This window comes from Phocoena phocoena, chromosome 5, assembly GCF_963924675.1.
Source record: "Phocoena phocoena chromosome 5, mPhoPho1.1, whole genome shotgun sequence".
In the NCBI taxonomy this organism is placed as follows: domain Eukaryota; kingdom Metazoa; phylum Chordata; class Mammalia; order Artiodactyla; family Phocoenidae; genus Phocoena; species Phocoena phocoena.
In genome coordinates, this window is record NC_089223.1 from 68,504,068 (window position 1) to 68,529,978 (window position 25,911).

General features: G+C 37.3%; 2 protein-coding genes across 2 annotated transcripts in view; one reads left to right on the forward strand and one right to left on the reverse strand.

Annotated features, from left to right (window-relative positions):
* The window catches only part of CORIN (corin, serine peptidase), a 222,061-nt gene extending 206,815 nt beyond the window's left edge, over positions 1-15,246 (forward strand). The window contains exon 21 of the mRNA XM_065877801.1: positions 15,064-15,246. Coding sequence (XP_065733873.1) covers positions 15,064-15,246 — 183 coding nt within the window. The remainder of the gene's footprint in view (positions 1-15,063) is intronic.
* A 3,874-nt stretch (positions 15,247-19,120) lies between these two features.
* Positions 19,121-25,911, reverse strand: part of ATP10D (ATPase phospholipid transporting 10D (putative)) — a 74,449-nt gene continuing 67,658 nt past the window's right edge. Inside the window, 2 exon segments of the mRNA XM_065877337.1 lie at positions 19,121-19,451; positions 22,561-22,748. Coding sequence (XP_065733409.1) covers positions 19,121-19,451; positions 22,561-22,748 — 519 coding nt within the window.

The following is a 25,911-nucleotide window of genomic DNA, read 5'->3' on the forward strand; positions in this document are numbered from 1 at the left end:
TCAAATATCTATCACCGAACACAACCTTTAGACTCAGGATTTCTGGTCACAACAGTTCATAGAGTATGCTAAACTGAGCAATGCAGGAAAGCTTTTTTTGTATTTTTGAATTTTATTTCTTTTTTATACAGCAGGTTCTTATTAGTCATCCCTTTTATACACATCATGTATAAAACATGACACATCATGTCAATCCCAATCTCCCAATTCATCCCACCACCACCACCACCCCACCCCGCAGGGAAGCATTTTTACTTAATAAACACTCATTGCATATTATACTGGACTGGCTCCCAGGGGAGGATGGGAAGGGAGAACACTTAAAGAAGCTTGTGACAGAGCGGGGAAGGCAGTTATCGCACTACAGTGCTATGAAGCGTCTTTGTTATTTCACTGCTTTGGAGTAGATCAAATTGCCCCCAAGTTTTAGAATTGAAGAAGAGATGCAACAATACTATTGTCCCGACCCAACATAATAAAATGACATTTCTGATTGTCCATTTCGGAATAGAAATGGCCTGGTGGTGACTTAGACAGTTGTCATGGGAAAGAGGGAGGCAGGCTCCCTTGAAGTTTCAATGAGTCACCTTCCCTTCTGTCCTCTGGCCCCAAGTCATCCAGCTGAGGTGGGCAGTGATAGAGGAACCCCTGCCTTCCGTGCAAGAGGCCTAGGTTTGATAGACCAAAGCCAAAAAAAAAGTGACTAGGAGGCAGCATGGTGTCAGGGCTAGGACACATGATTTGCAGCCTGAAAGGTCTGGGTTGGCTCCCATCTCTGGCAGTGAGAACAATGTGACCTGAAGGAGTTATTTAACCTCTGTAGAATATTTTCTCCCAAGTGAGATGGGGCTGATTCTGTCTGATTTGCAGAGTATCTTTGGGATTAACTGGGTTAATGTCCCAATATTTTAACATATGTGTATATGACGTCTGGCATATGCCCTCAATGAGTATCAACAATGTGAATGTTAACATCTACCAGTTAGTGCTTACTGTGTTCCAGGATCTCTTCTAAATACTTTCTAATAACTCACTTAATTCTCACAATCATCTCTTGTGGCAGTATCTGTGTTTTTCCTATTTTACAGATCAAGAAAACAAGGGACCAGAGAGGTTAAGTAATTTACCCCATATCACCCAGCATTAAGGTGGTAGAATGAAGATATGAATGTAGGCAGCCTGGCTTCAGAATTCAAGTGCTTGGTCACTACACTATCCTAGAAGCAATGATTAATGTGAATACATTTCTCCCTGTTGCCGACATGATCTGGACGTCTACCAAAAAGTAGTTCCTCTTCATCTCTTGGTAACTGCTAAAGGGAGGGGATAGAAGGTGATTCTTTGAAAGAGAAATGAAGGTCCAACACAGCCACAGACATAGGCATGTTTATATCGTAATGTCTAATAGTAAACAGGTCCTGCCAACTTCTTTAGTGGTGGGAATTCCACACTGTGGATATCTTACATGCATACCAGGTGCTGTCTAACACAACCCCAGGTAGAAAACAAAACACAAAACAAACAAAAGCTACTTTTTACCAAGTCTGGAGCAAGATTATGCACCAGAACCTCTCATTACCTTCCTTAATTGCATCAACAGGTCACACTGGAAGCCATGGGTCCTTTGTTAAGGTCTAGAAATCATGGAACTCAGTATTGAAACCAAACAAACTTTGGCCTAAAGCCCAATATTATGAAGAAGAAAAGAGGACCAAAAACCAGACAAATCGTACCTTTAGCTGTATCCCCCTTTTGTTTTGAATTGATGCTTCTCCACCTCTTGTCTTCCAACTAACAAATGTCCATCTGCCTCATTAAGCCTAGCTCAAAACCCACTCTTATGGGGACCCTGTGTTCCCCTCCGGCTGGAAGTAATCACTTATTCCTTTGAAGTCTCCTTTATTTATAGCCCTTAGATTTTGCTTTCATGTAAAGTTTTTCTCATTACCCAAGTGGAGTTTTGGCCCCTTGGGGACAAAAGTAGCTCTTGTGTAGACTGTAGCACAGAATCTTGCAAAAATTAGATGCTAAATAATTATGTGGCTAAGTTTCTGATCTGGAAGTGTAGAGATGCTGACCTGTAAATATTCCCATTTTAATCACTCTCTGGCATAATAAGTAGCTCAACCTAAATAAGTCAGTATCTTAGTATTTCTTTTATATAAGAGGAGATGAAAAAATTGTGGAATATGTCTAATAAAATGGTTTCCAGTAAATTTTGCTTAAAAATCTGGCTTTCAGACAGAACAGTTTAGCCTCTTGCAAAATCTATGCTTATTAGTTAGGTTTACAGCATTGGTAAATTATGAATGCAATGTTCACCACTTCTAGGAAGGGGCATGATATATTCAAAGTCCTGAAAGGGAAAAACCTTCAACCTAGGATACTCTATCCAGCAAGATCATCATTTAGAATAGAATGAGAGATAAAGAATTTCTCAGACAAGAAAAAACAAAGAATAGAGCAACGCTAAACCTACCCTAAATGAAATATTGAAGGGTCTTCTCTAAATATTGAAGGGTCTTCTTCTTTCTCTAGAAAAGAAGCAAGAACCTATTGGAAACAAAAAATCATAATAGGAGAAGCAAATATGTAAAAGGATTGAAGATCACTTAAATAAGCCACTACATAGATTAAAAAGCAAGCAAAAAAAATTTTTTTGTAAAAGCAATTATAACTACAATTAACAGCAAAAGAATAAGTATGAAGATGTAAAATAGAACATCAAAAATCCCAAAATGTGGGAGAGTGGAGTATAAAAATGTAGATCTTTTAGAATGTGTTTGAATTTGTATGACTAGCAGTTTAAAGATATAATAATGGGTCAACATACTTGAAATCCATAGTAATCACAAATCAAAACACACAATAGGTTCACAAAAACCAGAAAGAAAGGAACTCAAGCATACTACAAAAGAAAATAATCAAACCACAAAAGGAAAAACAAAAAGAAGAAATGAACAAGGAAGAACTACAAAAACAACTGGAAAACAAGGTTTAAAATGGCAATAAGTACATACCTATCGATAATTATGTTTTAATTTTTATTTTATATTGGTGTATAGTTGATTTACCATGTTGTGTTAGTTTCAGGTATACAGCAAAGTGGTTCAGTTATACATATTCATATATCCATTCTTTTTCAGATTCTTTTCCCATATAGGTTATTACAGAATATTGAGTCAAGTTCCCTGTGCTATACAGTAGGTCCTTGTTGATGATCTGTTTTATATATAGTAGTGTGTATATGTTAATCTCAACCTCCTAATTTATCCACCCCCCACCCCGACCTTTCCTCTTTGGTAACCATAAGTTTGTTTTCTAAGTCTATGGGTCTATTTCTGTTTTGTAAATAAGTTCATTTGTATCATCTTTTTAGATTCCAAATATAGGTGATATCATATGATATTTGTCTTTCTCTGACTTACTTCACTTAGTATGATAATCTCCTGGTCCATCCATGTTGCTGCAAATGACATTATTTCACTCTTTTTAATGGATGAGTAATATTCCACCATATATATGTAGCACGTCTTCTTTATCCATTCCTCTGCTGAGGGGCATATAGGTTGCTTCCATGTCTTGGCTATTGTAAATAGTGCAGCAATGAACATTGGGGTGCATGTATCTTTTCAAATTATGGTTTTCTCTGGACATTTGCCCAGAAATGGGATTGCTGGATCATATGGTAGCTCTATTTTCAGTTTTTCAAGGAACCTCCATACTGTTCTCCATAGTGGTTGTACCAATTTATCTTCCCACCAACAGTGTAAGAGGGTTCCCTTTCCTCCACACCCTCTCTAGCATTTATTGTTTATAGACTTTTTGATGATAGCCATTCTGGCCAGTGTGTAATGATACCTTATTGTAGTTTTGATTGGTATTTCTCTAATAATTAGTAATAATGAGCATCTTTTCATGTGCTTTTTGGCCATCTGTATGTATTCTTTGGAGAAATGTCTATCTAGATCTTCTGCCCATTTTTTGATTGGGGTGTTTGTTTTTTTGATATTGAGCCACATGAGCTGTTTGTATATTTTGGAGATTAATCCTTGTTGGTCGCATCATTTGCAAATATTTTTACCCATTCTGTAGGTTGTCTTTTTGTTTTGTTGATGGTTTCCTTTGCTGTGCAAAAGCTTTTAAGTTTAATTAGGTCTCATTTGTTTGTTTTTATATTCATTATTCTAGGAGGTAGATCCAAAAACATATTGCTGCGATTTATGTCAGTGTTCTGCCTATGTTTTCCTCTAAGAGTTTTATAGTATCTGGTCTTACATTTAGATCTTTAATCCATTTTGAGTTTGTTTTTGTGTGTGGTGTTAGAGAATATTCTAATTTCATTATTTTACATGTAGCAGTCCAGTCTTCCCAGCACCACTTATTGAAGAGACTGTCTTTTCTCCATTGTATACTCTTGCTTCCTTTGTCATATACTAATTGACCATAGGTGTGTGGGTTTATTTCTGTGCTTTCTATACTGTTCCATTGATCTATAAGCCTGTCGTTGTGCCAGTACCATACTGTTTTAATTACTGTAGTTTTATAGTATATTCTGAAGTGAGGAAGCCTAATTCCTCCAGCTCTGTTTTTCTTTCTCAAGATTGCTTTGGCTATATGGGGCCTTTTATGTTTCCATACAAATTTTAAGATTTTTTGTTCTAATTCTGTGAAAAATGCCATTGGTAATTTGATAGGGATTGCACTGAATCTATAGATTGCCTTGGGTAGTCTAGTCATTTTGACAGCGTTGATTCTTCCAGGCCAAGAACATAGTGTATCTTTCCATCTGTTTGTGTCATCTTCAATTTCTTTCATCATCATCTTATAATTTTCTGAATAGAGGTCTTTGGTCTCCTTAGGTAAGTTTATTCTGAGGTATTTTATTCTTTTCAATGCAATGGGAAATGGGATTTTTCCATAATTTCTCTTTCTGATCTTTTGTTGATAATGCATAGAAGTTCAACAGATTTCTGTGTATTAATTTTGTATCCTGAAACTTTACTGAATTCATTGATGAGCTCTAGTGGTTTTCTGGTAGCATCTTTAGAATTTTCTATGTATAGTTATTATGGCATCTGCAAACAGTGACGGTTTTACTTTTTCTTTTCCTATTTGGATTCCTTTCATTTCTTTTTCTTCTCTGATTGCCATTGCTAGGACTTCCAAAACTATGTTGAGTAAACATGGCAAGAGTAGACATCCTTGTCTTGTTCCTGATCTTAGATGACATACTTTCAGCATCTCACTGATGAGTATGATGTTAGCTGTGGGCTTGTCATATATGGCCTTTATTATGTTGAGTTATGGTCCCTCTCTGCCCACTTTCTGGGGAGCTTTTTTTTTTATCATAAATGGGTGTTGAATTTTGTCAAAAGATTTTTCTGCACATATTGAGATGATCATATGGTTTTTATTCTTCAATTTGTTATTGTGGTATATCACACAGATTGATTTGTGGATATTGAGAAATCCTTGCATTCCTGGGATAATTCCCACTTGATCACAGTGTATGATCCTTTTAATGTATTGTTGGATTTGGTCTGCTAGTATTCTGGTTGAGTATTTTGGGGTCTATGTTCAGTGATATTGGCCTGTAAGTTCCTTTTATTTATTTATTTTTTGTGGTATCTTTGTCTGGTTTTGGTGTCAGGGTGATGGTGGCCTCATAGAATGAATTTGGGAGTGTTCCTTCCTCTGCAGTTTTTTGGAATAGTTTCAGAAGGATAGGTGTTAGCTCTTCTCTAAACGTTTGATAGAATTTGCCTGTGAAGCCATCTGGTCCTGGGCTTTTGTTTGTTGGGAGTTTTTTCATCACAGTTTCAATATCAGTACTTGTGATTGGTCTATTCATATTTTCTACTTCTTCCTGGTTCAGTCGTGGAGGATTGTACCTTTCTAAGAATTTGTCCATTTCTTCTAGGCTGTCCATTTTATTGGCATAGTTGCTTGTAGTAGTCTCTTAGGATGCTTTGTATTTCTGTGGTGTCTGGTGTAACTTCTTTTTCATTTATAATTTTGATTTAAGCCCCATACCTTTTTTTCTTGATGAGTCTAGCTAAATATCAATTTTATCTTTTCAAAGAACCAGCTTTTAGTTTCATTGATCTTTTCTGTTGTTTTCTTCATCTCTTTATTTCTGTTCTAATCTTTATGATTTCTTTCCTTTTATTAACTTTGGGTTGTGTTTGTTTTCTCTTTCTCTAGTTGCTTTAGGTGTAAGGTTAGGTTGCTTATTTGAAATTTTTCTTGTTTCCTGAGGTAAGATTGTATTGCTATAAACTTCCCTCTTAGAACTGCTTTTGCTGTATCCCAAAGGTTTTGGATCATTGTGTTTTCATTTTCATTTGTCTCTAGGTATTTTTTGATTTCCTCTTTGATTCCTTCGGTGGTCCATTGGTTGTTTAGTAACATATTGTTTAGCCTCTACGTGTTTGTTTTTTTTACAGTTTTTTTTCTTGTAGTTAATATCTAATCTCATAGTGTTGTGGTCATAAAAGATGCTTGATATAATTTCAATTTTCTAAAATTTACCTAGGTTTGCTTTGTGGCCCAGCACATGATCTATCCTGGAGAATGTTCCAAGTGCACTTGAGAAGAAAGTGTATTCAACTGCTTTCAGATGGAATGCTCTCTAAATGTCAATTAAATCCACCTGGTCTAATGTGTCATTTAAGGCCTGTGTTTCCTTACGAATTTTCTGTCCGGATGATCTGTCCATTGATGTAAGTGAGGTGTTAAAGTCCCCACTATTATTGTGTTACTGTTCATTTCTCCTTTTACAGCTGTTAGCAGTTGCCTTATGTATTGAGGTGCTCCTATGTTGGGGGCATATATATTTACAATTGTTATATCTTCTTCTTGGATTGATCCCTTGATCATTCTGTAGTGTCCTTTTGTCTCTTGTAACAGTCTTTAAAGTCTATTTTGTCTGATATGAGTATTGCTACTCCAGCTTTCTTTTGATTTCCATTTGCATGGACTAGCTTTTTCCATCCCCTCACTTTCATTCTGTATCTACCCCTAGATCTGAAGTGGGTCTCTTGTCAACAGCATATATTCAGGTCTTATTTTTGTATACATTCAGCCAGTCTGTGTCTTTTGGTTGGAGCATTTAATCCATTTAAGGTAATTATTGATATGTGTATTCTTCTTGCCGTTTTCTTAATTGTTTATGATTTGTTTCTGTAGGTCATTTTCTCTTCCCTTCCTCTTTTGTTCTCTTCTCTTGTGATTTGATGACTATCTTTAGAGTTGTATTTGGATTGCTTTTTCTTTTTTGTGTGTGTATGTATTGTAGATTTTTGGTTTGTGGTTACCATGAGGTTTTTAAAAACTTTTTTTATTTTATATTGGAGTATAGTTGATTTACAATGTTTTCAGTTTCAAGTGTGGGGCAAAGTGATTCAGTCAATCTAATCTTTTTCAAATTATTTTCCCATTTAGGTCACTACAGAATATTGAGTAGAGTTCCTTGTGCTATACAGTAGGTTCTCATTAGTTATCTATTTTAAATAGTGTGTATGTTAATCCCAAACTTCCAATTTATCCCTCCCCCACAACATTTCCCCTTTAGTAACCAAAAGTTTCTTTTCTTAGTTTGTGAGTCTATTTCTGTTTTGTAAATAAGTTCATTTGTATCATTCTTCTACGATTCCGCATATAAGTGATGTCATATGATATTTGTCTTTCTCTGACTTACTTCACTTAGTATGATAATCTCAGGGTCCATCCATGTTGCTGCCAATGGCATTATTTCGTTCTTTTTAATGGCTGAGTAACATTCTATTGTATGGATATACCACATCTACTTTATGTATTAATCTGTTGATGGACATGTAGGTTGCTTCCATGTTTTGACTATTGTAAACATTGCTGCAATGAACATTATGCTGAATGTTGCTGCAATGAACATTATGCTGAATGTATCCTTTTGAATCAACCATGAGATTTTGATATAGCAGTCTATATGTATAAAAGATTGATTTAAGTTGCTGGTTTCTTAATTTCATATGCATTTCCAATATCCTACATTTGTATTCTCCTCTTCTCATGATTACTGGTTTTGATATACCTACAGGGAGATGATTTCCTACCTTTACTGTATGTTTGCCTTTACTGGTGAGCTTTCCCATTCATAATTTTCTTGTTTCTAATGATGGCCTTTTCTTTTCTGCCTAGAGAAGTTCCTTTAGCAGTTTGTTGGCATTTTGTTGCAAAGCTGGTTTGGTGGTGCTGAATTCTCTTTCTCTTAGCTTTTGCTTGTCTGTAGAGGTTTTGATTACTCCATTGAATCTGAACAGGAGCCTTGCTGGGTAGAGTGTTCTTGGTTGTTTGTTGGTTTTTCCCTGTCATCACTTGAAATATATTATGCCAATCCCTTCTGGCTTGCAGTTTCTGCTGAAAAATCAGCTGATAACTATATGAAGATTTCCTTGTATGTTACTTGTTGCTTTCCCCTTGTTGCTTTTAATATTTTCTCTTTGTCTTTAGTTTTTGAAAATTTATTATGTGTCTTGGCATGTTCCTCCTTGGGTTTATCCTGTGTGGGCCTCTCTGTGCTTCCTGGACTTCAGTCCATGTTTCCCTTCCCATGTTAGGGAAGTTTTCGGCTATTTCTTCAAATATTTTCTCAGGCCCTCTCCCTCTCTCCTGGGACCCCTATGATGCAAAAGTTGGTGCATTTAATGTTGTCTCTTAGACTGTCCTTATTTCATTTTTTTCCTTTCTTCTGTTCTGCAGCAATGATTTCCACCAATCTGTCTTCCAGCTCACTTATTTGTTCTTCTGCCTCATTTATTCTATTGATTCCTTCTAGTGTATTTTTCATTTCAATTTTTGTATTGTTCATCTGTTCTTTAAATCTCTGTTAATTATTTCTTGTATCTTCTCAGGCTGTGCCTCCATTATTTTTCCAAGATCTTGGATCACCTTTACTATCATTTCTCTGAATACTTTTTGAGGCAGATTGCCTATCTATCTCCACTTCACTTGTTCTTCTGGGGTTTTATTTTCTTGTTCCTTCGTCTGGAACATATTTCTCTGCAATCTTGTCTAACTTTCTGTGTTTGTGGCCTTCATTTCTCATGCTGCAGGTTTGTAGTTCCTCTTGCTTCTGGTGTCTACCCCCTGGTGGGTGAGGTTGGTCCAGGGGCTTGTGCAGGCTTCCTGGTGGGAGGGCCTGGTGCCTGCACACTGGTGGATGGAGCTGGTTCTTGTCCCTCTGGTGGGCAGGGCTGTTTCAAGAGGTGTGTTTACAGGCAGCTGTGCATTCAGGATGACTTTAGGCAGCCTGTAAGTGGGGCTGTGTTGGTTGTTTATCCTGAGGCATCCCAACACTGGACCTTGCAGGCTGTTGAGGGGGGCAGGTTTCAGTGCCAAAATGTTGACCTCCAGGAGAGCTCATGCCAATGAGTACTCCCTGGGGCCTCTGCCACCAGTGTCCTTGCCCCCAGTGAGCCAAAGCCGACCCCCACCTCCCCAGGAGACCCTCCAAGATACACAGGTAGGTCTGGCCCAGGCTCTTATTGAGTCACTTCTTTGCCCTGGATCCCAGTGCACGTGAAACCTTGTGTGTGCCCTCCAAGAGTGGAGTCTCTTTTTTCCCCAGTCCTGTGGAGCTCCTGCGCTTTGAAGGCCTTCTCATGCGCTGCTGGCCTTCAAAGTCAAATGATCTGGGCTCTCCTCCTCCTGATTCCAGATCCCCAGGCTGGAGAGCCTGATGTGGGGCTCAGAACTCACTCCTGTGGGAGAACCTCTGTGATATAATAATTATTTCCCAGTTTTTGGGTCACCCACCCAGTGCATATAGGATTTGATTTTTACTGCAAATGTGCCCCTCCTACCATCTTGTTGCGGCTTCTTCTTTGTCTTTGGATGTAGAATATCTTGTTTGCTAGGTTCCAGTCTTTTCTATTGATGGTTGTTCAGTGGTTGTGATTTTGGTGTTTTTGTGAGAGGAGGTGAGCTCAATTTCTTCTACTCCACCATCTTGTCTCCTCCCATGTCAATTATTACCTTAAATGTCAATGGAGTAAATGATCCAATCAAAATACAGAATGATACACTGAATAAAAAACATGAACCTACAATATGCTGCCTAAAAATGTCTCACTTTAGGGTGAAAGACAAACACAGACTGAAAGTGAGGGGATAGAAAAAATATTTCATGAAAATGGAAATAATAAGAAAGCCGGGGTAGAAATACTTATATCAGACAAAATAGACTTTAAAACAAAGGCCATAAAGAAAGATGAAGTGTATCATATGATAAAGGGATCAATACTAAAAGAGGCTATTATACTGATTAACATATATGCACCCAATACAGGAGCACCTAAATATGTAAAAGAAATACTAATAGACATAAAGGGAGAAACTGACTGGAATACAATAATAGTAGGAGATTTTAACACCCCAGTGACATCAATGGACAGATCATCCAGACAGAAAACCAGTAAGGCAACAGTGGTCCTAAATGATACAACAGACCAGTTGTACTTGTTTTCAAGCACACATGGAACATTCTCCAGGATAGACCACATACTAGGTCACAAAACAAGCCTCAACAAATTTAGAAATCATTTCAAGCATTTTTCCTGACCACAATGGTATGAAACTACCAGAGAAAGAAAAACAGGAAAAGAGTGAATACATAGAGACTAAACGACATGCCACTAAAAAAACCAATGGATTAATGATGAAATCAAATAAGAAATCGGAAAATGAGAACAAAACCTTACAAAATCTATGGGATGCAGCAAAAGCAGCTCTAATAGGGAAGTTCATAGCAATAAGGCCTTCCTCAAGAGATAAGAAAAATCTCAAACAACCTAACCTACTAGCTAAATAAATTAGAATAATAAGAACAAAAACAAACTCACAGCAGAAGGAAGGAAATAATAAAGATTATAGAAGAAATAAAATAGAGATTAAAAAAACAATAGAAAAGATCAATAAAATCAAGACCAGGTTTTTTGAAAAGATAAACTCAACAAACTTCTAGCCAGGCCCACCAAGAAGAAAACAGAGGATCCAAATAAACAAAATAAGAAATGAAAGAGGAGAAATAACAACTAATAACACAGAAATACAAAAAAAAAATACTATGAAAAGTTATATGCCAACTAATTGGACAATCTAAAAGAAATGGACAAGTTTCTAGACACATACAGCTCACCAAAACAGAATCAAGAAAAAACAGATAATTTAAACAGACTGAGCACTGTAAGTGAAATAGAATCTGTAAAAGAAAACAAAACAAAACTCCCTGCAAACGAAAGTCCAGGACCTGATGGCTTCACTGGGGAATTCTACCAAACATACAAAGAAAAACTTATACCTATCCTTCTCAAATTATGCCAAAAAATTGAAAAGGAGGGAAAACTCCCAGAGTCACTCCATGAAGCCACCATCACCCTGATACCAAAATCAGACAAAGACACTACAAAAAAAGAAAATTACAGGTCAATATATTTGATGAATATAGATGAAAAATGTATCAATGTAATGTGCCAGATTAACAAAAGGAAAGACAAAGCACACGATCATCTCAATAGATGCAGAGAAAACATTTGAAAAAATTCAACATCTATTCATGATAAAAATTCTCACCAAAGTGGGTACAGAGGGAACATATCTCAACATAATAAAAGCCATTTGTGACAAACCTACAGCCAACATAATAATGCTGAAAAGCTGAAAACCTTCCTGCTAAACTCAGGAACAAGACAAGGGTGCCCACTCTCACCACTTCTATTCAAAACAGTATTGGAAGTCCTAGCCACAGCAATCATACAGGAAAAAGAAATAAAAAGTATCCAAGTTGGAGGGAAAGAGAGAAAACTGTCACTATTTACAGATGACATGATACTCTATATAGAGAATCCTAAAGTCTCCACACAAAAACTATTAGAACTAATAAATGAATTCAGCAAGGTAGCAGAATACAAGATTAATATACAGAAATCTGTTGCATTTCTTTACACTGAAATATCAGAAAGAAAATTTAAAAATCCTTTTTAAAATCACATAAAAAATACCCAGGAATGAATTTAACCAATGAAGTAAAAGACCTTTATACTAAAAACTATAAAACATTGTAAAGGCAACTGAAGATGATTCAAGGAAATGGAAAGATATCCCATGCTCTTGGATTGGAAGAATTAGTATTATTGAACTGGCCATACTACCCAAAGCAATCTACAGATTTAATGCAATCCCTGTCAAAATACCATGACATTTTTTTTTACATAACTAGAACAAGTAAACCTAAAATTTACGTGGAACCACAAAAGACCCAGAATTGCCAAAGCAATCCTGAGGAAAAAGAACAAAGCTTGGAGGCATAACCCTTCCAGACTTCAGACTATACTACAAAGTTACAGTAATCAAAATAGCTTGATATTGGCACAAAGACAGACATATGGATCAATGGAACAGGACAGAGAGGCCAGAAATAAACCCAAACACTTATGGTCAATTAATCTATGACAAAGGAGGCAAGAATACAATGCAGAAAAGACAATCTCTTCAAAACATGGTGTTGGGAAAGCTGGACAGCTACATGTAAATCATACCTTATAGAAAAATAAATTCAAAGTGGTTTAAAGAACTAAATGTAAGACATACCATAAAACTTGTAGAAGATTACATAGGCAAAACATTCTCTGCCATAAATTGTAGCAAGATTTTCTTAGATCAGTCTCCCAAGGCAAAAGAAATAAAAGCAAAAATAAACAAATGGGACCTAATCAAACCTAAAGCTTTTGCACATCAAAGGAAACCATCAACAAAACAAAAAGACAACATACAGAATGGGAGGAAATATTTGCAAATGATGTGACTGACAAGGGGTTAATATCCAAAATATACAAACAGCTCATACAATTCAATATGGAAAAAACAACCCAATGGGCAGAAAACCTAAATAGACATTTCTCCAAAAACGACATATAGATGGTCAACAGGCACGTGAGAAGGTGCTTAACACCACTAATTATTAGGGAAATACAAATCAAAACCATAACGAGGTATCACCTCACACTGGTCGGACTGGCTATCATCAAAAAGTCTGCAAATAATAAATGCTGGAGAGGGTGTGGAGAAAAGAGAACCAACCCTTCTACACTGTTGGTGGGAATGTAAATTGGTGTAGCCAGTATAGAAAAGAATACAGAGCGTCCTTAAGAAACTAAAAATATAGTTACCATAGGATCCAGCAATCCCTCTCCTGGGCATAATATCTGGTAAAGATGAAAACCCTAATTTGAAAAGATATATGCACCCCATTGTTCATAGCAGCACTATTTACAATAAGACATAGAAACAACCCAAGTGCCCACCAACACCTGATTGGCTTAAGAAGATGTGGTACAATGGAATATTACTCAGCCAAAAAAAGAAAGAAAGAATTCCATTTGCAGCAACATGGATGGACCTAGAGAATAGTATACTTAGTGAAGTCCAAGAAAAACAAATATATGATATCACTTACATGTGAAATCTAAAAAATAATACAAATGGATCTACATATAAAATAGAAACAGACTCACAGACATGGTAAACAAACTTATAGTTACCAAAGGGGAAAGGGAGGGGGGAAGGGATAAATTAGGAGTATGGCACTAACAAACTACAATACATAAAGTAGATAAGCAACAAGGATTTACTGTATAGTGCAAGGAACTATATTCAATATCTTGTATTAACCTATAATGGAAAATAATCTGAAGAAATATGTAACTGAATCACTTTGCTGTACACCTGAAACTAACACAATATTCTAAGTCAACTAAACTTCAATTAAAAAAAACCAGATCACCACTTCTACAAAAGCATACAGCACAATCATAAAGTCAATTTTGTTTTAATAGCAGCTGTGTTCAGTAGCATTTCTAAGAAACAAGATAACCTAGTAGTTATAAAGTTGGAGTCATGTACCAGACTGCCTGGGTTTAACTCGCTCTGCTAATGAACAAGTTATAAAACTGTGCTTCATTTTATCATCTCCAAAGTAGATATGTTATAATTATTATATATTTAAATAATTATATAAGGAATAACATGTAAATTATTATTATTATTAACCTGTAGGGATTTCATGAGGATTAAATGAATACAGGGAAAGTGTTTAGCAGAGCATCAATAAACATGATTTCTACTATTCCCCGACATAACAAAGTAGGAGGATAGATGTACTTACAAGTTTGAAATTCTTGCAGGGCAAGGAGTATTTGTAAATTTCTGTCATGAGTCCACATACTTACTTATTTTCTAGGGTATCAATCCTTCTCTTTTGAGGCCATGCGGAATACATCTCTCATTCTCATCTTTTCAGATGTAGCAGACATTAGCACTTTTAAAGCCATAGTGTTTTTCTGTTAATTATATGTGGACGAAAAAACAGTAAAACTCACCTGCAACACCTAAACTTAAATATCAAGAAAGAAAACCACTGCTATGCATGTGAAATAAAATGTAGGTTATAAATAATGTTTTACTATAATTAATTCTTATGTGGTATTTTCTGTTTAAGCATGCTAATTTTTTTCTATTAAATACAGTAAATGGTCTTACTTAATGCATTCATTCACATAGCAAGAATCTTGAAAGTAATGAATTATTTTAGAGTATTTTTCTAGCACTTTTTGTGGGAAAACTATCCTTGAATGTTCCATTTTGGGTATGTTCTACATTTATAAAATGGATCAAAATTAAAGAATGAAATCAATTATGAGAGACTCAGTTCTGATACGCTAAATTTAAAAGTTTGATATTTTCATTAAGTGCAGGAAATGACAAAAAGTCCTCTGATTTCCTGGAAAAAAAGAATATAGTCCTTTCACAAGTCATTTCTATTCTTTTAAAGATCAAGATTTAAAATGTTCATTTGAAAGTTCTGTTTATGTAGTGGAAAGCTCTCAGGTTGACAATGAGAGCTTTGTTGAAATTTTTCAGGATATTGGTTAAACTGGGTTTGGCTTTATTTTACCCTCAGGATAGCATGGACACCGTGAGGTCTCTGACATACCAGTGACTAACGTCCATTGCTCTTCATTACAGGGTGACAGTGGTGGGCCTCTGGTCTGTGAGAGGCCTGGAGGACAGTGGACATTATTTGGCTTAACTTCATGGGGCTCTGTCTGCTTTTCCAAAGTCCTGGGACCTGGAGTTTATAGCAACGTGACATACTTTGTCAAATGGATTGAAAGACAAATATACATCCACGCCTTTTTCCTAAACTAATTCCAAAGATGATCAGAGACTTTTACCAGCGACACTCAGAGCAAATAGCCTTCTCGATAGTGGAAGACTTCCTGCAGAGAGCCGTGTGGAAGCACTTTCATGGACAGTAACGCTCCACAGTGCACTGCAAATGTTCACGTTTGTCTTGGTCTAATTTTATGCAGCTTTTTTGTTTTTTAATTCTATTTTTCTTTTGCATCAAGTTGAATGAAAATCTTTTAAAACCCAGAGCAAAACAGAGTTTGTTCTTTTGCCGGGCAGGCCTAACCTTAACTATAACATGAAATGATCAACTCTGGAAACAGAAGAGTGTAACAGGTTAGAGAAAGTTCCCTTTTGTCCAGTCACAAAAAGGACGTTGAGATCCAGGCTGACTAATCTTTGCCAGCTTTTGTTTCTCAAGCACAAGAGCATAATAGCAAATTACAATATTAACATCAGAGACTTGCTTTTGATTTATTAAAAGCCAAGATAATTTACATGCTTAAGTTATTTACTATTACTCTTCTAAAGTTTGCATAATGCTGAGAACTTATGAAAGACAGAGCATCCATTTAGGTAGCTGAAATAGCAAATCACATTGAGCACAAAGCTCTTTTGACATCAATATTAGCACTTGGCATGCTTGGACTGCCCATTCTGAAGTTAAATCAAGATCGTAATTTTACAGAAAGTCTCCAAAGAACCTTCCTAGAGCTGGGGTTTGTTCACTGTGTATCACTTAGCCAATTGAGATTTCGACAACTAGGAAAATACCTGTGGGAAATATTTCATTCTGCCTATGTGACAATGAAGTTGAGATTAAACTTTGCTATAGGAGGATTTGCTTTAGAGTAGAGAGATGCAATCTTTTCAAAAGAAAATTGCACCCCACCCCTAATTAAGTACTTTCCAGTTTTCTTGTGTTTGTCCATACCAATAAAGTCACAGAAATGTATCTGAAAGCACAGTAAAACTTTGCACGGAGAAAAACATTTTGTAATTGTCCTTGAAAGACGTTTAATTTCTGGTGTTGCCATTTCTTCCCACTGGTAATTAAAACAAAAATTTAAAGATGCTTTTAAGCACTAGGCCACTTTACACACATCAATTTTGAAGTAATTAGTGGTTACAGTATTTTTTCCCTGCAAAAAACTTCAAAACACAAATCTTCACATGCACCTACTTAAATTAGCCAGGCATCCATTTTGCAACATCCAAATGCCTTTTGAACAAGTAGGATTCCCTCCACCAGCAACCTGGGCTGCCTCAGCATTCCCCAGAGACTACCTGCAATTTTATACGTGTCTTTTTTGTACTCTTTTCTATATGTGTGCGTAGGTGACATTCGAAAAGTTGTCTTGACACTTTCCACATTATTCATCTCTTGTTCTGTAGTTTATATAAACCTATTGAGAATGTAAAATCCGGCAACCGAATTGTGGTCGCAACTGTATGAAAGTTTAAGAACATATGTCAGTTTTGTTATACTTATAGGTACGTAATGTAACGACATACGCTCAACTTATGTTCAGTGAAATATACATATTGTACTTACTTTAAGTAACCCTTAATACAAATAAAATGGTATAATCTTTTCTTTTTATGGATATAAAACATGGAGCAAGCCCCAGAAAACGGTGCCTCCCACCATTATAGTTGGCACCCAGTTTCCCACCAATCAAAATTTTCTTGTCTTATATCTCACTCCCCCAGGAACATACTCTTTTATTTTAGATGGAAGATGGCTCTTTGATTAGTCCGAAATGAGAGGTTGCTAGCAGTCTCCAATAACCCATTGAGGGTCCAAGGAAAACTTCAGCCCTGATAAGAAGGCAAGGATCTTTCATGTCTAGAGCACATTTTGGGAATCTGATCCAATTCTTTTATAAATCTTTATGGGTAAAATTGTATCTCACATGTATACTGTTAATTTTTTTTTTTTGGCTACTAGGAGCACATTTGGGCTCCCCCAAATTTGGTGAAATACACTGAATACCGAAATGCAACAGACCACATCAGTTTGGGTAACTGTGTAAAAGAGTTATTGTAGATAAGACCCTTTAAAGGCTTCATACAGATCCCAAATCTCTTTTGCCTGAGGGCCAGAAATGTTTCAGAATCCAGAATTTTAAAAAATTTAAAAAGCATAATATTACAACGTTTAGCACCCAGTATAAAATCTACTAATATTTTCATAGCAAAATATATGAATTACATTAAATAAATAAATAGCCTTACATCTGTTTAACACATTGAATTTGTGCCTAATTTATGAAAACTTTTTCAGTTTTCAGAGTTCTTGAGACTGGAATTGTGGATAAGAGATTGTAGACCCATAACATGAAGACTCAAGACTTTCCTCTACTCATGTGTACAGATACTTTACATCCTGGCGACTGACCTTTTCTCTTAGTCTTTTGGACTCAGTCTTTTTATCCTTAGATTCTAATCTTTTATTTGCAAGTGAATATATCTCTTAATTTTTATTTATCGGAAGATGATGATCTCAAAGAATGAATGCCAGCTGCTATGAGGATCACTGACTTTTCCATGTAAGAAAAGGTCAAAACAGTATTCTGGTAAAAGGTGTGCTTTGGGATTTTCCTTCTAAGCTCTGGTACCAATTAGTGTTGGATTTGGTGAGTATCTATAGGAGCAATGACAGCTTTTTGTATATGTTATTTATTAAACAGTTTATTTTTTAAAAATCTTAAGAAAGAAAGCTACCTCCATTAGCCATATGGGATTTTGAATATTCTAGAAATCAGTCTGTATAAAAGACCACTTGCAATAACATCAGACGGCTACAAAAAATGTCAGACCAGGACAGTAGGCAGCAGGTAGAAGATTAAGCCCTGAGCATAATACTTGAATAGTCATTAAGAAGAGCTTCATATAGACATGGAACATTAGCATGGAAATTTCATGAAGGAAATTCTGGGTGGCTGACAATTTTCAGATGGACAGATATAGACTTTTAAAAGAACTCAACAAGAATATATAATCTTAAAATAATACCTGACAGTTTTGGTAGAAACTAGTTTCTTTGTTCCAACTAAAACCAGCATACATGATTTGCAACAGCAATTAACTTTATATAGACATTCTTGTCCTAAAATGTATTAAAAAACAAATCTAAGAACCTCATGGAATCCTCCTGAGAACCACCTGTATTAGTGTCAGTTCCATAATATCTCATTTTTAGAGGTTGCAAAAGCAGAAAAGTTGTAGGGTATTGTAAAGACTATAAACCCTCAAATGATCTCCCTAAGACTGTTCTGAAATTGATTGTCTCATTTTGATTAGGCTATTGTCAGTTTTAGAATATGGGAAATTGACAAAGGGCCCCTAGACTCAGCTGATTTTGTATTCCTCACCTATGGCCTCTGTTTCCCAATTGAAAACATCTGCACAGAGGTATACCTCATAAAAAGTCTTCTGTTGACAGGAAGCAGAGAGAAGAACACATCTCCATGGAACTCTGGCATCCCTGCTGCCCCTTACCAGTGAAGCCTTCCACCTCAGGAGAACACTGAAATGAGCAGATAGTAAAATAAATATATGTCTCAAATGAATTCCCTTGAAAATATTTGCATGTCTAGAACAATTAAAATGCTTTTACAAAATCCAAAAAGTTTCCTAAAAGCATTTGATTCTGAATTAAATATTTCACTTCTCTAAACTCTGTTCAGGTCAAACTCTAACCTCCTTTACAAATGTCTACAAACATACAGTAAAGGTCATCACATTGGCTTTTCCAAGCCCAGTAAAATGTTCTTGTCCCTTAAGGAAAAATCCAAGTCATGCTGGTTTGGTAGAGGAACCTCCTTCAAAGGCCCTCTTCCAAACTTGAAGGACTACTTGCAACTCCAAGGAGGGTATTCTGCTCTTTTTAATCCTTTGAGGGTCCAGCCATCCCTGAGGCCTTATTTTCAGAGTAGTCTGAGTCTAAAGCAGTTTCACATACAGATAAATTCCCTTGCTCAACAGCACAAGAAGTTGCCGACATCACTGCAAAGACAGCAGAAGGGTCAGAAATGGGTATTCTCTCTGACTTAACAGTGGAGCGGTCAGAATACTTAGATGTCAACTGATCCATCCTTCCAGCCCCTTTTCACTTCTTGAGAGCTTCAGTCCTGTCCTCTGCAGGCAGTCTGTCAAAGTGTTTCGCCCTCAGAATTGGAGATGGGAACAGGGATCCCTGAAGAACTCTGTATATAAACCTAGGTTACAAAAAGCATCACAGAATTACATTCACCTCAAATGCATTATGGGACACAAAAAGTACTCACCAATTAGAAAAAGTAGAAGGGTCTGATGACCCTTCTTGAGGTAAAGGGGGAGAATAAGTGAATTATAAAATGGAAAATATAACAATATTAAATTAGTATTTGTGAAACGCTGAGAAGATAGTGAGCTCCTGATTGTCAAATAAATAAAAAATAAAAACTGTAAAAGTAGAGATACCAATAGTGCTACAGCCTTAATGTTAAGTTAAATGAGATAATACATATAAAGCAGGCCAAGCATTGGCACACAGTAAGTGAGTATTTTTTTAAATGCTAGCTATTAGTTTCCTATGGCTATTGCAGCAAATTACCACAAACTTGTCCCTTTCAGTCCAAGCTGACAGTATTTATGCTGCTATAGCATTCACAAAAACCTTGTGAGTCTCCAATGTATGTTATGGGTATTTACACCATTAGATAAGAGGGTCCTCCACAGATCTTTCCTGTATATCCCATCTCCTTCCTTGGTGACTGCTGAGATGGCTAAGAGGATCCATGAGTCACATACCTAATCTCTTCAGCACTAGCAAAGGCTGTCTGGCCACACTCTGAGCCTTCTCTCCAGAGCATACTCCCAACAGCCAATCTCCTAATTTTAGCAAATTTGAAATCTGGATAGGCTGAGAATTTTCTAAATCTAGTTCCTTTGGGCTTAATAGTACTTCCCTCAGTCTCTTTTCTCTCACATTTTTCTGTAAGCAGCAAGAAGAAACCAGACCAAACCTTCAAAAGTTTGCTTAGAAAACTCCTCAGCTAAACATCCAAGTTCATCACTTACAAATTCTGCTTTCCACGTAACAGTAGAACACAATTCAGCTAAGTTTTTTGCCACTATATTGCAAAGATCCCCTTTCCTCCAATTTCCAATAACATGTTTCTCCTTTCCTTCTGAGACCTCACCAGCAGTGCCTTTAATGTTCATATTTCTAGCAACATTCTATTTATGATCATTTACGTGTTTTCCAAGATGATATGGCTCTCTCTGCCCATGCTTCCTCCTTGCTTCTGAATTTTCACCAGCAGACACTGTAATGTCCATACTTCTATTGACATTCTGTTTAAGGGAGTCTAGTATGTTTCTATTATGTGCCTCAAAATTCTTCCAGGCTCTGCCGGTTATCTAATTTCAAAGTCTATTTCACACTTTTAGGTATTTGTTACAGCAGCACCCATCTTTCTGATACCAAAGTCTGTATTAGTTTCCTATAGCTGCTGTAACAAATTACCATAAATGTGCTGGCTTAGAATAACAAAACCTTATTCTCTCACAGTTCTGAAGGCCAAGAATTCTGAAATCAGTTTCACTGAAACAAAATCAAGGTGTTGGAAAGGCCATGCTCCCCCTGGAGGCTCTAGGGGAGAACTCATTCCTTGCTCCTTCTGGCTTGTGGTGGCTGCAGGCATTCCTTGGCTTGTGACCAAGAGATCTCTGCTACCATGGTCAAAGTGCTTTCTACTTTTCTGTCAGTGTCAAATCTCACCCTGCCTCTCTCTGATAAAGACACTTGTGGGGGCATTTTGGGCCCAGCCAGATAATCTCCCCATCTCAAGATCCTTAATCACATCTGCAAATTCCTTTTTTCGCTAAATAAATAAAACATTCACCAGGTTCCAGGGATTAGGACACAGATGTATTTTAGGGGTCAGTTTTTTCGGCTCACCACAACAATATTAGATAAAATTGTACCATTAATGCTCTTGAAGAAAAATTTCAGGCTATAACTTAATTGTTTCTTCATAAATTCTAAAAGTTGATCTTGTCAGTTTTTAATCTGAAAGCTGGTAATAACAGTGAACCCTACAGAACCATCTCAGTTTACCAGTGATATTAAGTATACAACTGTAACCACCACAGAATGACTCAGGTGGGTTTTTCTTATGTATTTCTAGAATGGATGTCTTTCAGCAACTAAGGATTTGTGCCCATTGTGCCTTATGATTGTGTTACAGACTGGGGTTGGCAAACTTTTGTCCAATGGACCAGACAGTAAAATCTCAGGTTTTGTGAGCCAAATAGTCTCTGTTGGAACTGTTCAACTCTGCTGTTGTAGTGCAAAAGCAGCCATAGCCAATATTTAAATTAGTGAGTATGTCTATGTTCCAATAAAACTTTACAAAAACAGGCAGTGGGTCAGATTTGGCCTGTGAGCCAATTTGTCAACCCTGTTAGAGAATAATATTGAATCACCATTTGACGTTCATATCGTGTTTAAAAAGGTAGAACAGCTATTTGCTATAGTGTTTTCAGCTAAACAGATAGATTTTATAAAACTATAAAGGGGAAGAACTCTAAAGAGTTCAAGAAATCTATAGATTAGAAACCCATGCATACTTCTTAGCCATTTCCATCCCATACGATATGAGAAATCAAGTTAAACTAAAACGGGAAAGAAACTGAAGTCAGAGAAGGGAGGTAAGTTTTCAGTGTTTATAGATCGTAGCAGAGATACGTGTCCCTCAGTACCCATTCTTCCTTTTAGAAGCCCCCAGATTTTAGCCACTCAGAGTCTACACACCCAGGTTCTAGTTAATGGGATATGACCAATGATGTGTACCACATCTGGGTCATGACAATACAAAAAAGAATAAAAAAGAAGAAAGATGGAAAGCTGCATGCCTTCCATCTTCTCTTTCTCCCTCCTGCAGGCGGAGATGCAGGGATGCAGGGACCCAGGGCCTGGATGTGCTGGTGGTGAGTCATCTTTACTCACGCAGATGAGGGCAACGCCCTTGGGAGACGGCAGAAGAAAAAGAGGAAAGGAAAGGATCTAGGTCCTCGAATACCTTTGTGAAGCAAAGTTGCCCTATCCCTGTGGACTATCAACCAGACTAGGATTTTCCTTGAGAGAGAAATAAATTTTTTCATTTGCTTAAGCCACTTCTGTTCCCTGGCAAAGGAGTTAAAACCAATACTTTAACTAGTACAGACTGACTCTTTTCCACTACTAAACAGGATGGTCTACTGTCTATTCTTAGCAGTCGCTTGATGAATTCTAAGCCTGTGACTTCACTTACTCTCTTGATGATAAAATAAACACCATACCTGGGCAGAAGAGCAACACAGGTTGTGAGAACACAAACTAAGTAGAACACTGGATCCAGCATGTGCTCCTGCATAATCCAATAGGGGTTGGATGGTGGGTTGCAAGTTACACACATGGCTCCAAAAACCAAGGCAAAGAAAAAATAAGACAAGATGCTCCCAACGATGACCAGCATGTGGATCCACGTCTGCAAGATAAGAAAAGCAGAGGAGATGAACACGCTCTGATAACTGCAGCCTGGCAAAATCTGCTGTTGAAGAGACATCACATTCCAAGCAGTGGGTGAATGCTGTAACAAACCTTAGTGAACAAAACACAAAATATTGAAGCGAGAAGGCAAGAGCACCCTTTGTGAATCGCTCATACCAGTGTTTAAGTTCTATAAAACTATGTCAAATACCAAAAAGTAACTCTGGTGCCTAGTTTACTTTGTATTGTCCATGCACCATGAGGTGTTAGGATTTTCTCCTTATTTTTCCATATAGTCACTTACTGGTCTACTTCTTCTGTAAGATAATAGCTTAATCCAGTGAACCTCAAACTTTATCCATTTAAGTAGGTGGTAGACATTACTGTTGCTCACCAATCTTCTCATTCTCTTCCTCTAATAAGCACTTGGGAGGATTGCATTTCCCCACCCCCTTGAAATTAAGCATGGCCACATGTCTTGCTTTGACTGATGAAACGTGAATGGAAGGGATGTGCAAAACTTTCTGGTTAGAAGCATGGAAGAGCTGGTGTGCAATTCTCCATACTGTCTCCTTTCCTTCCACGTTTGACCAAGAAGTTCTTCTTGGGGATAATTCCAGGTGCTACAGCTACGAGACACAGCTTGGGTCACTGAGCCACCTCTCAGAGGATAATTTCTCTAGAGCTGTCTGGAACCTTAGTAACTTTACATGAGCAAGAAATTAATCTCTGTATATCACACTATAACCTATCCACCTTCATATCTACATAGAGCTTGCATTATTATTTTTTTAAATTTTTCTGTAAACCGGCTATCTAATTAAGTAAGTTTATTTACAAAGAAAAGCAGATCACTACCTTAAATGTAATATCAGCGTTACCTGTCATAACAGTGATGAGTCTGGGGTCTGATCTGTCTTTGTTACAAAGGGAAATTAGCAACAGTTATCGCGAGAAAAAGTAACAGCTCCAAACAGAATTCTTCTTTGACATAATCTGAAGTATGAGAGAATCACCTTCATGTTGTACAGTAGTCAGTGTTATTTAGTGCAGTGTACAGTCCCACCTAAACTCACTGTGTATACCATGGTGGTATGTATTACTCTTTTGGGGGAAGACTGCTTTTGTTAATCATTTTCATTCTCTAGGGCTACAATTCTCAAACAAGACCCAATATTCTCCATTTTCCTCTTAACCTTGCAAAGTATTTCTCCAGGGTAGATAGCTTCACAGGAGTCACAAAGGCTGCTCATGTTTTATAAAGAGACACAAAATGCTCAGAAAATGTTGGCCCAATTTTTTTTTTCCTCAAATGCTCTTGCTTCCCACTGAGCCCTGAATTTTTTTTTCCTTTAAGAAGCACTTTTGGCAAGTGAGATGTAACCTGATGGAGTTGACTCGTTTAAATAAATGGATGCAGTGAAAGTCAAGGGACGCTGGGTAAAAACGGACAGGGAGGTGGGAGAGGTAGCAAAGGGATGGTGCGCAAAAGTGTGAAGGAACCCAATTCATATTCTCAGAATGACTGACTCTTACTGACAACAGAGCTTCAGAGGCCATGAGCTTTAGCCTTCCCTGGTGTGAGAAACAATTCTTTAATGATGCATCCTTTATAGAGTAGTCACTGTTCTCGGCACCTAGCTTTCACTCCCCTTCTCTTAGTGAAGACACCCAGTGCTATGCACAGTCTTGGTAAAATATTCCTCCTCTCGCCAAAGCCTATGGCTGGAGCTAAGGAAACAGAATTCTATCACCAGGGACTGAACCTGGAGCACAATGAATGAGGCAAGAGCAGAGAGAAAATGACTGGGGCCAATTCAGACCAGAGTACCAGCCTGGTAAGCCTGTCCATTGGTTTCTGTTCCCTGATCTCTGGAGCCACTCTGGATCCTCGGGATGTTTTTCTGTTTGTTTGTTTTACCGTGATTTTCAATGTATTTTGAATAACTTTTCCATTTGCTCAGGTTAGTCAAAATAGATCGCTGCTGCTCATAACCGCTGAACCCAAACTGACGCTTGACATGTTAGAGCCTCTGGAACACTAACCAGTGTCAGAACTTCAGACACTTCCTTAGGCGGTAGCAAAAGTACCTACATAATTGCTTAAAAATGAAATCCAATAGATATTCAAACAACCCCAAATATTTTAGTTCTAGAATTCTCTTTACTCTTCCCATCTCGTATTTGCAGATATTAACCTTTTACAACACTTTAGGCTTGTAAGGTCTGGTTATAGCAGGTTATAAGCAAAGCAGGTGATGTCAAAAATATTCAGCCCTACTTAAGTTATAAATAATCTCAATCTATAACTTTGTATAACATTTAAAACTATAACCTCATTCAGGGCTTCCCTGGTGGCACAGTGGTTGAGAGTCCACCTGCCGATGCAGGGGACACGGGTTCGTGCCCCGGTCCAGGAAGATCCCACATGCCGCGGAGCGGCTGGGCCCGTGAGCCATGGCCAATGAGCCTGCGCGTCCGGAACCTGTGCTCCGCAACGGGAGAGGCCGCAACGGTGAGAGGCCCGCGTACCGCAAAAAAACAAAACCAAAAAAACCCTATAACCTCATTCAGCTATTTCCTGTTTGAAATGCATCACCACCAACATGTTACATATACCCCAAACACTGGTTAGTCATTTAATCACTCATTCATTCATTCAAATATTTTTTGAGCACAAACTGTGTGCCAGTCTTGTCCTAGACACTGGTATACAGTGGTGAACAAAATAAACATGAACCCTGTCCTCAAAGAGATTATAGTCTAATGTAGAAGAGAAACACAAATAGTATAATCACGTAATTAAATGAAGAATTATAAGTTATTATTAGGACTATGAATAAAAACAAGAGGATGGTGTGAAAAAATGGATGGTTAGGGAAGGGCTCTTGAGAGAAGCAGCACTTTTTGCTGAAACCTAAAATAACATTTGACCTGGGTAGAGTACAGGGATCTGAAAGTGGACTAGGAATGCTCCCATCAGAAGATATGGTCTGTGCTAAGGCAGTTTACTTGCCAGACATGGGTGGGATGTTCTTCACTTGCAGAAAAAGGTTTAAAGTAAAGCTCTCTTTATCTGAATCCTTCATTTTAGCTTTGCTGTAGAGATACCCTGCAATCATTTTGCGCAGGCTCAGCAGCCATGGCTCACGGGCCCAGCC